Genomic DNA, 17,145 nt, shown 5'->3' with positions numbered 1-17,145 from the left:
TCACGACATATGGATTTTATTCATTCAGTTGATTCACTAATATGCCAGTCATTGTTATATAAAGGTATTTAATCTCTGACTTAGAAGTCCAAAAACTGATACTCATTTCATGGTCCTTTGATTTATGTGTCCCAATAGGTGACACAGCACAATTATAGCTGTAGAGATAGAGAAAGAGATGTGATCGATTGTCATTTGGATAAACTGATAAGAAGGGGTTATAAAAGAGAATAAGAGCAGATGTGTAAAGGACAAACATAGCAGGGAGGACTCTTTTCTTTTCTGTTTGACAGGGTTTCCTCTCTGGCTCCCTTCTTTGCCTTTTAAAACTTTGCTCTCTCTGGAATCCCGGTCTTTTCCACACTCTTTATTGATATGCTGCACTTTTACAGTGAGTGAGAGTTTCGTTCTCTGAGTCTCAAAGGTAAATAAGGAAGAACTGCACAAATTCCCCAGCGTGGAAAACACTCTGACCACATCATGGCTCGAGCTGCACTCCTGATTGTGGCTATCCTTGTTGGATTATGCATGACATATTCAGGTAAGTACTGAACAGGTTGGACTACTTTAATGTGCTCACTTATGTAGCGAATTTTAAGGGCAAGAAGGCACAGCATGAGCTGAAATCAGAATGATCTTTTGACTGAGCAGTCACTGCTGGCTCATGCATGATTTACCTAATTTGACCAGTTTGACAGCATTGTTTCCTTTACAGAGTGCCTTGTGTTTAAGCTGTGTTTTATACTAGAATTATCTCGTGTTTGCTGATGTACACTTTATACACTGAGTATAAAATGTTTGGGTTGAAAATGCAAATGTAGTAAATTACACAGAAGTCTTGTTAAGTTGTAATTTTAAAATCTGAGAAGCATCTATGAGGGCACTCAGAGAGAGTGTATTAGCTATCCCAGCAAAGCTAATACTTTATCTTTCTGTTTTAAATAAAGTAGAACTCAAATAAATATAATGAGTTTTTTTGCCAATCAGTCATCTCTCCACCTGGCTTAGATTTGGAGTGCGCAAACATTAATTTAGTTGATTATTCACTAAAAATCTCAAAGAGTTTTACAAAATTAAAATAAGAAAAATGCAACTTTTTTATTGTTACCTGCTAATATTTTTTAACCTAATTAACTCTTTTTAATTTAAGATTTTCAACTTTTATAAACCGCCTAACTTCTACTGATTAATTTCATGGGTTTGGTTTCATTTCAGTATTTTAGAAATTTAAACGTGTTAATTTTGACTTACGTCCCATCTAGATGGTGTTGAAGGTGGCGACCAGACAAAAGTAAAAACAGAAGAGGTACTTTTTGCCAGTTATCACACCTTTTTGTCTGCACATTCATATTTTATACTATCATCTGTATATTGCTCTTGTAATGTACTAATGTACAGACTTTTTTATGTGATTCAGACGGAAATGTACATGTCCATACTTTGCTCACCATTACCACCGCACTTGTCTCCATCTTCTTCAGGTAATGCTCCCTGCAGACATAATCAGTGACGGCACTGAGTTAAAATTCAATTTTATTTCTATAGCATCAAATCACAACAACAGTTGCCTGAAGGCGCTTAGTCACTACTTTCATCCTTCTATAATAGGTCTGCTTTTAAATATATTTTCTAGTGTTGCATTATGAGATTGCTGACATTTCATTTCCTTGCTTTTCCAACACCAGTTCATGCTCTGACACCTACTGATATCACCACTGTTTATACCTTGGGAATACCAGATTCAAACAGGTATATTGCAAAACAAAAAAAGCACAAATCTATGTAAGTAATACTGAAGAATGAACACTGAATGGGTCAGCACGTACTGTGGCTTTAAAAGTAAACCTAACTGAACACAACCACCGTCTTATACAATGTGTATGTCTTCATTTTTAGGGATGAAGCCTCCAGAATTATCAGTAGACTAGCTGGTAAGTCTCATTTACAGCCAGTTGTACTATTTTCAAATATCAAGAGATGAATGTATAAAATGAAAAATGTACAATGCAATCTAATATAAATAATCACATTGGTTATCAACTGTTAACCTTTGAAATTACTTTTACATGTAGTACTTGTAATCACAAAACTGTTTTCCCAAAATACTTTGTTACTTTATGACTGAACTTCGGTTTCATGGTTTCAAAGTTAATAATTTCCCAACTAATTATTATTATATCATTTAAATCTCCTATTATGTTATCAGGCCTAGAACTTGACCATTAATCTTGTTTTAGTTAACCACTATAAACCTGCTTTATCATTTCACCTTTCACTGCCAACTTCAAGTGGATTAAAGCTTTTTTAAAAATGCTTATCAAATCATTAAGGCCTTTGTGATTATGTTTTATGTACTTTTACAGTTAATAGTTCAGTTCAAGGTCAGGGTTAATAAACATATAGTTTCCTTTATCTGTAAGGATAAGATAGGGGCCATAAACATTGGTTAGTGACCCTGATTTCACATGAACATAAAAGAAAGCAAGCTTTCTTTTTATCGTCAGTTATCATCTATGTCATAATGTACATTGTCTGTACATTATTATTGTGTGTTAACGCCTACCACAGTCTTCACTGTAATGTCTTTGTGGTTTGAATAGAGTTGCTGTCCATGTTTAACCCCACGGTGATTGCTCAACAATCAGCTCAGAGCTCATCACAGTCCAGGTAAAACACATTATGCCCATTTTACAGATAAATACTGTTTAAGAAGACAGATGCAGGGTTCTTTACATGAGAGTTTCTGTGTTTGCAGGAGTTTACTGGAAGAAGCCGAGGATCTTTCACTCTCCCTTTCACATCAGGTAGAATTAACCCCTGTCATATTAATTTATGCATTTTAAACATCTGAATGTTTCTGTGACCTTTACAGTGAATGAGCTTATCCACTATTAAAACAATGGCATATACATAAATACAAATGAAACAGATGACAGGATACTTTCACTAAAACCTCAATCTCAGCTTGATATCTCAACAAGGAGACATGGTGTGCTTGGGTACTCCCATAATCACTAACTAATTTAAATCCCCCAGTCATGGTTATTCAGGAATGTCTCTGGTGGTGAAATGCCACAGTTATTAATTAATTTTAAGTTTCATTTTTATAACCAATATCACATACAGAGGTTCAAAGAGCTTCACAGGCATAAAAACGTATTGATAAATGAGGCCACTTTAATTTAAGACATTTTAACGCATGAGTGAAAATCAGTCATATATAAAATCCTATGAAGCACAACGAGAGGAATGAACAAAAGCATCAAACAGAAACAGAAAGTCAACGTGAGATTGATGGAAACTGTTACGTTTTCTCTGGGTAGATGTGAACAATGACAGGTTAAGTTCATAAACTGCAAGCATTCGCCCAACTGAGGCGCACTGTGTTATCCAAGAAAATCAAATCTAACAAAGTGTGCATGAAAAAGAAATAACTTAGACACTCATACATTATACTGCATGTCCTTTCAGGTGGAAGACTGGAAGCTTGTGCTGCTGTTTGTGCCCGCAGATTTCATATGTGCCTGTTCGTCACATGTAAGATCTCTTGTTTAATTTCTGCTGAGGCTCTATTTTTGGTGCCGCATGTGACGAAAAGGAAAAAATACAAAATGTTGCCATTTCTTTGTTCTTCAGGTTGAAGAAGATATTGAGGCTGCAGTGCAAGAAGTGGAAGCAGCTCTGCAGATACTGCAGAAACGGGTATGGTCCTTTTTTTGGATTCAGTTTTTCCATGAACATATGGATTGACAATCAAAAATAACACTCTGGGTGTATGCTTACAGCTGCATCGTACTTTAGTTCATGTGGTCACCTGGAGTGGATATCATCAGCAAGATAAGTGAGTGTTTCCCAAAAAAATCTACCAAAAGCAACGTGTTAAAAACTCATGTAAAACATGTTTCAAGTCTGTTCTGTGTTATGCATGTACAGTTATAGGATTGTTTTTAATTTTGTAGCACGTGTGAGTGTAATGCCAAACGCCTATATAAAGCAACTCTCCTGAAAGCACTGCAGGTAAACTACTTGTAAATAAATGCATTTTCTGTGCATCCTTTTTTTTTTCTCTCTGACATATTTTCCTGCCTAACTGACTATTTTATTTGGGATTTGTTTTCAGGATACTCTGAGCCATGTCTTCAAAAATCCAAAGTGGAATAACAACGGTGCAGACTTCACTGTTATGTTGCATTCAGCCCCCACTATCCTTGAGCCCCAATCAGACTCTGTAAGTAACATTGTTCCTATCAGCTACGTTGCATAATCTTTCCTTTATTAACAACTCATCAAATATTGCTGACTAATGTGTACCTTGCATATGTAATGTGCTTCCACACAGTCTAGCCTTGACCAGTTGACTATTCAACTCTGGACAAACCTGGTAAGTTCTTAAACCACACTTAGATGCAAAAAGGAAAATGTATAAAATGAAAATAGGCAGTGTGAAAGAGCAGCAGACTTCTAGAAATTCATTTTATTCTGACATTAAAACCATCCCTTCAATTTAAAGGCCAGAAATAACAAGTGTCAGATTAAACACAGATTAAAGTGTTAATATGCCTGACAAAAGATTTAATGATTTACTTCACGGGATTATCTACACGATGATTCCTCTCAATGTTGTTCACTCTGAATGCACAGATGAGTGGATTGTACTTTGTAGGCTGCTGGATGCAAAATAGCTGCACATATAACCCCAAATCTTAACCACTCATTGACCTTTTCTTCTCCAGCTTCAGCCACTGACAAGTGAGCCCAAGGTTACAGACAGAAATGCCATAACTTTTCCTTGCCCTAACCAGGTGAGTCACTGCAGTCTATTGAAAAATGCCTTTGAAGTGTTAATGTGTTATGCTTTCATCTCATAGAGTAGACTTTTTAAGTTATAAAATTCAATGTTAAACTGTTAAAACTGTGAATTTTCTGTTCTCATCCCAGGAGCGTCCTTTCCTGCGTACACAGATTAATTCCCCTCCTGAAACAGTGGGGGAATTTTACAACAAAGCAGCAGTTCAAGTAAGAGTCAGATATGTAAAAAAAAAAAGAAGAAGAAGAAAGAAAAGAAAGAAAGAAATAAAGTAAAGAAGATAATTTAAATCTGTAGATAAACTGACCTGAGTATATTTTTTTAGGAGATGGGTACCGAGATACCTTGCACAGACCGTAACCAGTCTAACACCGTACCCACATCGGGTGAGAAATGATTTTTAAATTCCACTACTACACTGAGGGATATGTTTCTCAGTCCAGTCATGCTCAGTCACATTGTTCTTTCCACTGTACAGTTAATGAGCTCAAACCTGGAGACATCAAGGTGGTGGCAGCGCTTGGTGACTCTCTAACAGTGAGTGTTTCCCTTCTCCTACAGCCCAATTTCATCTAATGGGAGTCCAAACAGTAAAATCAATAATACTACTGCTACTACTACTGGTAATGATAATAATGATAATACTAATAATTTTCAAAAACATTAAAATTTAATAAACAAATAATTTCAAAGGTAGGAAAGGGTGAGCAGTCTGATTCTTAAGAAAAATAATTAACTCTATCTCTCATTTGCACTTAATTTACAGACCCACTAGATCTAAAAAGGCATAAAACCTTCATTAAAAAATATTTTAGAAGTAAACAATCATAAAAGTATTTTATGATTTTATGTTTTTAACTTTTTTACTGTCATACTTTTACAATTTTTTGTAATCACGTTGGATTTTCTTGAAAAATTGCAGTTATTAATGACTTCTCTGCAATCTTTATACATTTGGGGTAGAATAGGATGCAAGGCAGGCTAGTTGTGGCCCAGGAGCCATATGTTTAACACCTATGGTATAGTACCTTGCAGGACCAACCAATTCATTCCTTTGGGTTTTATTAGCCCGGCTTTTTATTGTCTTGCATCTGATGTTTCCTGCAGGCGGCCAATGGCGTAGGTGCAAAATCAGATAACTTGTTGTTACTGCTTAATCAGTACAGAGGATTGTCATGGAGGTAAGACAAGTTAAAATACAAATTTGTTTACATTTTGGAAGAGTTACTTTATAAAACTAACTAAATTTCTGCAATTTTCAGCGTTGGTGGTGACCAAAACATAGCCACTGTGACAACTCTGGCCAGTATGTCTCTATTTTGCACTCATGTTTTTGAAGTTGAAAAAATGGTAGTTGTATTTCACTTATTAAACTAAATTGTGGTTCTCATCACCATCACTAAAGGATATAGGCTTGAACAGGCCTATCTTTTATGCAATCTAATGACCTGAATCAACAAAATGAGTTTGGTTGCTAAAATGAAAGGGCACTTTTGTATACTTAAGAAATCTAAATGCTGTCACAATGACTAAATTACAATATAAGAGTATAACAATTAAATCATTATTTGAGGGTTGTTTTTTTTTTTAACTTCTAATCATTTTTTCAGACATCCTGAGGGAGTTTTCCCCCTCCGTGACTGGATTCTCTACAGGAATCAGTGGACAGAACGATGCTAAAGCCTTTCTCAATCAGGCTGTTCCAGGAGCAAAGAGCGAGTAAGTCACATTTGTACTTACTTTCAACCTTAGCAGGATTTGCAGCATGCTATACGAAAAAAACATAATCAGCAAGTTTTAAAGATAACATTTGTTGCTATTTCTAGTGACATGGCAGGACAGGCGCGCATCCTAGTGGACAAAATGAAAAGCGATTCGGTAAGTCAGCAATAACTGCAGGAGAAATATGCATACTGGGGACTTTATTAGGTACACCTTCCTAGTACAGGTTGGACCTCTTTTTCCCAACAGAGCTGCCTTATTTCTGTGTGGCATGAATTCAACAAGATGCTGGAAACACTCCTCAGAGATTTTGCTCCATATTGACAGCATCATGAGTTGTCTGGTTTACATCCATGATCCATGATCTCTTGCTCGACCACATCACAAAGATGGTTTATTGGATTGGAGCACAAGCCGACCCAAGAAAATGCCAAGACTGTCGATACCAGGCAGAATGGATCCATGTTTTCATAAAGCATTAGCATTCGTTTCCTGTTCTTAGCTGACAAGAGTGGCACTTTGTGAGATCTTTTGATGCTGCTGTAGCCCTTTTTGCATCATGGTTTGATTTGTTGTATATTCAGAGATGCTCTTCTGCAGACCTTGGTTGTAACAAGTGGCTATAGTTCCTTTTTCTATCATCTCAAAGCAGTCCGGCCATTATCCTCTGATCTCTGGCATCAACATGGCATATTTTCTCTTCATTGGACCATTCTCTGTTAACACTAGTAGTGGATGTGTGTAAAAATCTCTGTAGATCAGCAGCTTCTGAAATACTCATACCAGCCCAACTGGCACCAACAACTATACCACATTCAAAGCCACTTAAATCACCTTTCTTTCTCATTCTGACACTCAGTTAGATCACCTTGGCCACATGTTGATTTGTTGCCATGTGATTGGCAGATTACATATTTGTCTTAACAAGCAGTTGAACAGGTGTACCTAATAGAGTGGCCGGTGGGTGTACATTCAGACACAGTGTCATGTGTATTTTGTCACAGCTTTAAGTTAATAATGAACAAATTAAACACAGAACTTTACCTCTTATGTCCTCCAGCGTATCGATTTCAACAATGACTGGAAAGTTATCACCATGTTCATTGGTGGAAATGACATATGCGACTACTGCAAGGACACTGTAAGCGCTCCACATGTTGTCTTTGTTGTTTTATATATTGTACTTACTTACTTTGCCATCATAATCAGGCGGTTTCATACCATTGAACTGCCATAAACTGCTGAATTAGAAGAAAAAAAGCTGTTAGAAATATAGTTTAAATTTCAAATGTCAATTTTTGGTCGAAATCAAATTTAGAGATATTTTTCATGTTGTTCATCCAAAATATTTTATTATTTTAATGACAACTTAAAATTATCCTCATTATCATAACAATCTTTCAGAGACAAAAGCCTCAAAAGTTGCTTGCTTTACTTGATTAACAGTCCAAAATAATCATTAAAGACAAGTAATCATAGCCAACTCCTGCATTAGTGAAGCTAGAAGAAATTATTCGGCATTCAAATTATAATCAAAATAGTTTAATTGTACGTTTCAGTGGAATAACTAATTCAATAATTTACCAGATATTTGTTTTTCACATTTATGCTTGGGATCTTTTGTAATAGAGATTTTGTTTCCCCCCTACAGATCTATTACTCACCCAGGAACGTGGTCCGTCGGATCAGTGAAGGTCTAGACATACTCCACCGTGAAGTATGTTCTCATCTTCTTGCACCTTGCTGCCACAGCCATTCAGTATCCCTGAATGTTTTCAATGTCGAAATCTTTCCAGGTGCCTCGTGCCGTTGTTAATCTGGTAGAGCTGTTTAGCGTCAAACAGCTACGTGATCTGCACAGTGATTCGACTTTGGGGTGTCCGACTTGGCTTGCAAAGTAAGCAATATTTTCTTGTGTTGGACAAACAGTTTGACCAAAAATCGTAAAGCACTAATTGACACTCTGTGCATTTATGTTCCAGTATGTTTTGCTCCTGTGCCCTGAGTCCTAAAGACGGATCAGCTGAACTCGAGATGCTTGAGACCTACAACACAGGCTACCAGGTGTGAAAGAGAAAGAAGTTAAAAAGAAGGATTTTCCATAATTTCCACATGTCAAGGTTCAGGGTTCCTTTATTTGTCATTGTACAATTTTAAAAAATTGAAGAAAAAAAACAAAATTTACTCCTCCACTGCTTACAATAATGGCTCTGGAGTAAAGTGATAAAATAAGAGATGAATACAGAAAGAAAATAAATAAACTAAATAATTACAATTCTCTGTGCTTTCTTATGTGCATTACACATTTCTCAAGCTTACTAAACCTGACAGCAGCATTTTCAAAGGCATAAATAGACTGACTCTACAGTCAGTCTATTAAGGAATGAAAGTAGATTTCAATTATAATAACAGATTCTTTGTTTCTTTGGTTTAATAGCTGCATTGTATAGTAACTGAATAATTATGACTAAAAATTAAAGACACCTCTGTATTTTAAACAATTTCATGAGGTCATAATGAATTTATCTTGAGGTTTAAAAGCTTGCTACAACAAATAAGTGGACTTTTTAAAGGCTAAAGAGGGCGATATTATGATGTCATTGTCCACTGAATATAACTGTCACTGCAAAGTCAAAAACTTTATTTGCTTTTTATTCTTGTGAGGTCATCTTATGACTGTCTGTCCTCTCAGGTTGGCATGCAACAGCTCGTTGACTCTGGGCGGTATGACACGCATGGTAACTTCACTGTGATACTGCAGCCCTTCCTTAGAGGGCTTTCTCTTCCCAAGTTACAGGTAATGTCTTACAAATGTGAAACACCACACTTTTACAATATTTTTGTTTTCATTTAGGAATTTGTTTAACTTGAAAAAAAAAAAGTCTTCCTTTCTTTGGCTTCTTTATAAAAGGACGGCCGGCCCGATCGCTCTTACTTTGCCCCTGACTGTTTTCATCTCAGCCAGAAAGCTCACACACTCATGGCCCGTGGTCTGTGGAACAATATGGTAGGAGTTTCTACGGCCATTATGACATCAAAATTTTCTCCATGCGGGTTTTTTTGTTTTGTTTTGTTATTTAACTTCTCTGATACTAAGTAACCGACTTTCATGCTCTTTTAGCTTGAGCCACTGGGCAGCAAGACTTCTACACAAAACTTCACAGCTGGTGTTGATTTGATTTGTCCCTCTGAGGTAAAAATGAATCTAAATCTCAACATTCTGCATTATTATGTTATTACTTTTATGCTTTCATTAGCTTTTTTTTTTTTTTTAATTTCCATTTTTCTTTCCAAATACAGACAGTCCCATTCATTAGGACGGCTGTTAATAGCGGCTACACCTTTCCAGGCCCACCACCCACTCCTGCTCCAGTCCAGGTAGGTTATAATTTAGGTGTTTCATACCCCCCAAACACTTGTGGCAAACATTTATTATTTACATTATGCACAATGGAAAATGATTGAGTCTTAATTATGAAATATATCTTTATCATATTACAGAACTGGGGGAGTGACTTCTCCTGTTCAAACACGGCACCGTCCAACTCTGTGCCCACTTCAGGTGCTCATCCTGTGTTATAATTCAGTTCTGAAATACAGTGATTACATGTCAAATATACTCATGTTGACTTTTTTAATAGCTCACAAGGTGCGACCAGCAGACATCAAGGTAGTGGCTGCTCTGGGAGACTCTTTAACGGTAAGCTCAAGAGCGTAACTGAAATTTTGTCATAACTGAATAAATCCTCTAAATAACTCCCAAAATTTTCCGCTCACTGTTTTTCATCCAAATCCTTCATTTGCCTCTCACAGCCATAGTCAACTATTTGGCAGCTATGCAGTTATCTGCCTATGGTTTATGCGTCTTGTTTTTTCTTCTCTGTTTGTTCTCAGTTCTTGCAAATCTAATTTATTTCAAAGTTTCTAAATAAATCAAACGTACTTGCTTCTACAATAAAAACTGAATGCCAGAAAAACCCATTAATACTGTAATATTTCATAAATCACGTCACTAATAGACAAAGTAACAGAGTTACTGTCTAAAGGACGGATTTTCTTTGTTTTCAAGTACTTAAGAGCTGAAAAATACTCACTGGCACATTTTTTGGTCTCTGGGACCAATAGCGAGTAGATTAATCTGTAATAATTTATAATGGTAATAACAGTGTTACACATCACAGAGGTGGGACCAAGTCATTGTTTTGCAAGTCTCAAGTAAGTCTCAAGTCTTTATCCTCAAGTCTCAAGTCAAGTCTCAAGTAATGTCAGGCAAGTCAGAGTCGAGTCTCAAGTCACTGGTGTAAAAGTCCGAGTAAAGTCACAAGTCTGAAATTTTGAATTTCAAGTCCTTTCGAGTCTTTAAAAAAAAAAAAACGAAAAAAGAATGTTGCAGTTATGCTAAATGTAAATATTAGACCATGTAATTTTTAAATCTGTGTTTTTCTCAACACATGACAAAATAGTGAACTTAGAAAATATACACAAATTGTGAAATTGCACCTCTTTAAAATGCAGCTCAATTAAACTTAGCTCCAAGAATAATTTTCACCGACAGTTCTGAGATACGCTGCATGTTATTCTTGGATGCAGTTTGGCACGACATAGTAACTTCAGGTCACTGCAACAAGCCCAGGTACAGTTTACCGACGGATGGGTACAGGACCTTGAAATGCACCGTGTAGAACGAAAGACCATCGTACGTATCATAAGTTTACCAGTCTCACAAATCGTCTTCATAAATACACAATCGTTAACCGTTTATTAATAGGACCTTTGAGCTCAACGGTAATTAATTAGCAGTGGAAATAATTTCTGGTAGCATCACAGAAATGTAGCAGTGACAATAATACTGTATGCTGTAATCGTACTGGGCAATTAGTGATACAAAAAACCTGTTTTATCCTGTGAATAAAAGTATATGTTTTTGTCAATGTACCATAATAACAGAAGCGAAACGCAATATTGTGTCAGGACAATTCACTATTTATGCACAATAAACAAAGGAGCATAGCGCGACAATTTCTGTTCAGCGCCAGACTTGCTTGTAACCTATATCACCAATTATGTTAAGAAAAATGACGCATTAACTACAACAGAAGATTTGCCTTTGTGTAAATGCTTGGAGCAGACTAACCTGTGAGCTGGAGTGTTCTGGGACGTTATATTTGGTCTTTGAATGGCTGCAATCCAGGCCACCCGTTGCGTCTTTGTTACTTCGGAAACATGGCTCGAACAATTTCTCTTCAACGACGTAATCCGATAACAGCCGATCTCTTTACCCGTCGGCTTCCCGTGGCTGTCATGCGACCGGCTATTGCAGTTAATAATACAACAGCTTCTTGCCATTTTTGTGTTTCTTTTTTATCGCTGTGATTTCAATTGAAAGCCTGCGTGCGCTAGTACCTCTTGCCACGAGTTCCCAGAATCCTTTGCGGTTTTACCCCTGAATGACGTCACATTTTCAATCTCTATATAATATGCATGTTAAATTTTATATTTGGGGTGAAATATCAAGTCTTTTCAAGTAAACCGGTTCAAGTCCAATTCAAGTCCCAGGTCATTGGTGTAAAAGTCCAAGTCAAGTCACAAGTCTTAGAACATTTTTTCAAGTCAAGTCTAAAGTCATAAAATTAATGACTCGAGTCTGACTCGAGTCCAAGTCATGTGACTCGAGTCCACACCTCTGACACATCACACCTTTTCTAGGTACCTATAAATCAGTTAATGTATAAACAGATAGAGTAATATCAACTTAATGAGAGAGTGGTTGAAACGGGGGAATTCTGTTAATGATTCAGCTGTAAAATCACCTTTTCCCAAATGTAGGCCGCCTTTGGTGCTAAATCACAAAGTCTGGTGGAGCTAAGTACTGAGTACAGAGGAGTGTCGTGGAGGTGAGAGACCAAAACAATACTTTGCACATTATAAAGTATAAACGTTGCATTCTAAACACACATTCTTTGTTTGCCTATTTTTTTTATTAGCATTGGAGGTGATGATACTCTTGAGACTGTCACAACATTACCCAGTAAGTCAGAAACCTCCTGTGTTGAACTGTAGTGCACATAAGCACCACTAGATGGCAGAAATAATCTGACAAAAAATTGTATTTTGTCTTTAACTGAGTAAACTCTGTACCCTAACTTTTTTATAATACATACTTTAGATATCCTTAAGAAGTTTAATCCTGATGTCCAAGGAATGTCAAAGGGGACAGGAAAAAAGGAGGCTGGTTTCAATGTGGCCGTATCGGGCGCTAAAATATCGTGAGTTCTGACGTTGACGTGTTATCAGATATATAAACGGCTTTATTACTATGCTATCTTGGAAGCATTGCATGGGCTAATTATGTGCAATTCCATGCAGACAAATCCCTGCACAGGTCAGAAGCCTTATTGATGCCATGAAAGAGGACCCAGTGAGTTTAACATGCATTATCAAGTGATTTTTAATGTAGCCTTGTCTCAAGCCTTGCCACGTTTTCTGCGGGAAAACACATGTAATTAAACCTGTCTCTCTGAATCTGTCACCACCAATCAAACTAGGCCGTGGATTTTGAGAACGACTGGAAGCTTGTGACCCTCTTCATCGGAGGGAATGACCTGTGTCAATACTGCAACGATCGGGTGAGTTGCTTTAAGTCGTCACAGGAAATGTGGTTTGAAGGGCATTTCTAAGGGAAAAAATTATTTCCCTCTGCAAGTGTAGTGCTTAAACATCCAGTGGTGTTAAACGCCCTCTCGAGATATCATCACTCCCCAAATGGAACTAAGCACTGGAGCAGAATAATTAAGCCTTGTGAGCACCCCCCCGTTTATTGTTTTATTGTGTCAGACAGGGATGAGAGCAGACATGGTTTGTTTTCAATAAGCACATTCTGTCGCTTTAGCCCTGCAACACAGATCACCCCCTCCCTCCTCTACCCCGGCCTATGTCTGCGTTGAACAAGCACACAGAACACAGTGACAGGCCTTGTTCTCTAAGAGGCATAAACAACACAGAAGTCAACCGAGACTCTCTTCTTCCTGTCTCTGTCTTGCTCGCTCCCGCTTTTTCCTTTCTCATTTTAAACCCACCCCACACCCCCTCTCCCATTACACCCCTCAAGCTCCACTGTCAGGGTAGTCTCTCTTTTAATGTTTGTGCTTTGAAGCAGAATATCAAAGTGCAGCATCAATTTAAGATGAGCTCTGAGACTGTAGTGACAGCTTAGGGTTAGTTGTTGCTAGTGCGCTCTTACATGTTGCATGGCTCTCTCTTGGTGGATTCAAACTTGGCCACATTCCCCTCATATCTGCCTTAATTATGCTGCTGGCTACAACAAAAAGAAAAGAAAACACTAATGGGGTGTGGTGGGTGGGGCAAAAAGTCGTGGCTGAACTGAACTAAGTTCATGTGTTAATAAATAGCCTTATTGATTGCATCTCTCCAAACTACAGGCCATGCACTCACCTAAGAACTACAGCTATCATATGATGACAAGCTTGGACATGCTGTACAATGAGGTGAGACTATTTTTATTGACGTAAAAAGAATAATATTATATAGTAAGCTCATAAGTGAAGATACCTTTAAGAGATTCTGAACCAAAAAAATATTTGGGTTCATCCAGTTTTTTAGCTCCACTCTTCTATGATTTTTTTTTTAATTGTAGGTTCCCAGGACGATTGTGAACGTGCTGGGGATCCTGGAAATTGAAGGTCTTCGCAAGATCAATAAGGACACCCTAGGGTGCAATGTGGTGCAACAGTATGTTCATCAATCTAAGCAACTTTTCATGAATAAGACCATTGATTACAAGGCAGTCTAAATCACTTCTCGTCTATATCTAGGGAATCTGTCATAAGACATCAGGTCTAGGTGATAGATTGAGCAAGCGACTATATGCTGTAAGGCTAAATACAACAGCCGAGGTTCTCCGACCTGAGGCCCTTTCCTGTAGATCCCCTCCTCTTCATTGCACTGTCTATTGAGAAAAACTAGAATATCAGATATAATTTGTATTGTATGACACAACTGCCTCATACCAGAATGAATAACAAATCAGTGATTTTTCCCTGTGTATCCCCAGGTTTGTCTGCCGATGCTTCTTGGACCCGGGAGAGAATTCACCAGAGCTGGCAGAAGCAAAACGAATCAATCGGGAATACCAGGTTAGCAGGCTGGAGCCTTGATAGTAAAATGTTTGATTCTGAACAAGTGTTGATGAATCAGGATTGTTACATTACCTTAATAACATCAGCCATCTGTTACTCCCAGACTGAAACCGAAAAATTGTTGGATGGAGGTCGCTATGACGACAAAGAGGATTTTGCTGTGGTTCTCCAGCCTTTTTTTAAAAGCACCATCTTACCTTTCAATGCTGTAAGTCTTCCGTGTGCGCATCACCCTCCACTACGCTCTACATGTATTTATATGTAAACATTTAGTTTGCGGACAGTAACACGTCTGTCAGTGCTCAGGATGCATTTTACCCACAAACAGGGATGATTGTGTGTTTTCCCTCGTGCAGGAAGGCCAACCTGATGTCACATACTTCTCCCAGGACTGTTTCCACTTCAGTGAACGGGGACATGCTGACATGGCTGTAGCTGTGTGGAATAACATGGTGAGTCTTTTAATGTGGGTAGTAAAGGGATAACTGTTTGCCTTTATAATTACAACATCTCCCTGCAATTTATGCTGAACAGACAGGCATTTGTGGTTTTGTCTCTAGATGGAACCAGTTGGGGAAAAACAGACATATAACGCCTTTTCAAATGGCAGAGACAGAATCAAGTGTCCCACTGAGGTAAGGAATCAGCTGCAGAAGCACTTCTTATTGCAGCTTTCTTACAGGTTTATGGAATTGAACTTTGACATCCTATTTATATGTTCCAGGAACATCCTTACATCTTCACAAAGATAAACAGTGTGGCTCCTGCAGTCACAGCCACACCACCCATAACTGACATCACACCACAAGCCTCGGGCAATCCAAAGTGTCCTAACACTGTGCAAGCATGGCTCGCTGCTGTGCTGGCGGTTGTTGGCCTTCTGATTGGTTCAGCTGTCACCTGGCTCCTCTTCTCCTACAAAGCCAGGAAGAACAAGAAGAAGATGATGACTTCGGGGCAGATGAAGGGCACAGAATTTTAACTTTGTTATGTTTTTTCATGGGACTAACTAGGGGGGGGGGGGGGGGATAAAGAGCTACTCAAACATTGACAATGAGGCTGTTTTTCAAAACTGTACAATGTTATATATGATCCTGTTTGCTTTGATAAATTAATGTTGTAACTTAAATACATATGTCTATGTATATATAAATATATGCAGTAAAATAAACACTGAATTAAGTTTCTGTGGTAATTTTGTGTATACTTGTAATGTGTTTTCATTTTGAGACAAATACTAGTGGGACTGTATGGTGTGGGTGGTGGGAAATGGAGGGTTAATTGACAATAATTCATGAAACAGTGTACTGTAGTGTGACTGCTCAATCCTGACCCAGCTTAATACACTTGTTTGTGCAGAAAAAGCACTGCAAAACAGAAACTACTAATGCTCCAGCTGGTTAGGTTGATTATTACCTCCAAAGGCCGAGCCTGCTGATAAAATATACACAGGAATGGTTTATGATCCCTTTAGAGTGATGAAATATGCCGACAGCTTCTGTTGATTATGTCACAAACTTGTGACAGGGTGAAAAGTACATTTACTCAAGCATTGAGAAACATTTTCTGCGGTTTCCCCCTTCATTCAGCACAAGCTGAAATACTATTCCCCTGAAATACGATTCCCCTGAACAGCTACCCTGAGGTACCCCTGAGCAAGGTACCGTCCCTACACACTGCTCCCCGGGCGCCCAGTGGCTGCCCACTGCTTCACTGAGTGAATGGGTTAAATGCAGAGAGGGATTTTCCCCACGGGGACCAATAAAGTACACTTTCTTCTTCTTCTTCTTCTATACTTTACGCCACTTACATACGTATTTATTTTGACACATTGCAGACATAATTACAAACCAGATCAGTTTACTATGTGTAACCTGATGTAACCTTTACTTTGTTTGTTTTTTGAATCAGTAATAATGTAGCAAGTCTATACAGGGGTGGCTGCTTACACATCTACATTGGGTGGATGCGTCTCTAACAGCATCACCATCAACACAGGAGCACCTCAGGGATGTGTCCTCTCGCCACTGCTCTACTCCCTCTACACTTCAGACTGTGTGGCCACCCATGGCTCCAACACCATTGTGAAGTTTGCTGACGACACAGTGGTGTTGGGTGCCATCTCCAACAACGATGAGGCGGCCTACATGGATGAAGTGAAGAATCTGGCATCATAGTGCCAGGACAACCACCTCCAGCTGAACGTCGGCAAGACCAAAGAGCTGGTGGTGGACTTCAGAAGGGGTCAGCACAGAGACTACAAGCCCATTATCATCATCAAGTGGAGAGGGTGCAGTCCTTCAAGTATCTTAAAGGACTGCACATCTCCTCAGACTTGACATGGGCTGCCCACATTCAGGTCCAGACCAAAAAGGCTAGGCAGCGCCTGTATCACCTACGACAACTGAGGAAGTTCAGGGTCTCTCCAAAGATCCTCAGGATTTTCTATACAGGCGCTGT

General features: G+C 38.3%; 1 protein-coding gene across 1 annotated transcript; it reads left to right on the top strand.

The window, feature by feature from the left end:
• The first annotated feature begins 480 nt into the window (after positions 1-480).
• On the top strand, positions 481-15,685 carry LOC113012271 (phospholipase B1, membrane-associated-like). Its single transcript, XM_026152370.1, has 43 exons — positions 481-541; positions 1,263-1,306; positions 1,418-1,481; positions 1,686-1,749; positions 1,897-1,931; positions 2,601-2,667; positions 2,756-2,804; positions 3,472-3,537; positions 3,637-3,702; positions 3,786-3,841; positions 3,960-4,017; positions 4,121-4,228; positions 4,340-4,381; positions 4,734-4,802; positions 4,939-5,016; positions 5,133-5,193; positions 5,286-5,344; positions 5,915-5,988; positions 6,070-6,113; positions 6,418-6,526; positions 6,634-6,685; positions 7,590-7,670; positions 8,181-8,246; positions 8,326-8,426; positions 8,512-8,593; positions 9,222-9,326; positions 9,441-9,536; positions 9,651-9,722; positions 9,830-9,907; positions 10,031-10,091; positions 10,171-10,229; positions 12,356-12,423; positions 12,514-12,557; positions 12,696-12,795; positions 12,896-12,947; positions 13,075-13,155; positions 13,969-14,034; positions 14,184-14,278; positions 14,601-14,682; positions 14,789-14,893; positions 15,042-15,137; positions 15,246-15,320; positions 15,410-15,685. The coding sequence occupies exons 1-43, from the start codon at positions 481-483 to the stop codon at positions 15,665-15,667; spliced, it is 3,249 nt and encodes a 1,082-aa protein (XP_026008155.1). The 3' UTR covers positions 15,668-15,685.
• The last annotated feature ends 1,460 nt before the right edge of the window (positions 15,686-17,145 follow it).

The sequence above is a fragment of the Astatotilapia calliptera genome, chromosome 19 (genome assembly GCF_900246225.1).
Source record: "Astatotilapia calliptera chromosome 19, fAstCal1.2, whole genome shotgun sequence".
Lineage (NCBI taxonomy): Eukaryota > Metazoa > Chordata > Actinopteri > Cichliformes > Cichlidae > Astatotilapia > Astatotilapia calliptera.
Note: the sequence above shows the minus strand (reverse complement) of the source record. Positions and strands in the feature narration are given on the sequence as shown.

Excerpts from the sequence above, each read along its gene's own strand:
- LOC113012271 (XM_026152370.1), top strand. The coding sequence starts at position 481 with ATGGCTCGAGCTGCACTCCTGATTGTGGCTATCCTTGTTGGATTATGC. Across the intron at positions 1,307-1,417 it reads CAAAAGTAAAAACAGAAGAG|ACGGAAATGTACATGTCCAT; the intron begins GTACTTTTTGCC and ends TATGTGATTCAG. Across the intron at positions 13,156-13,968 it reads GTCAATACTGCAACGATCGG|GCCATGCACTCACCTAAGAA; the intron begins GTGAGTTGCTTT and ends TCCAAACTACAG.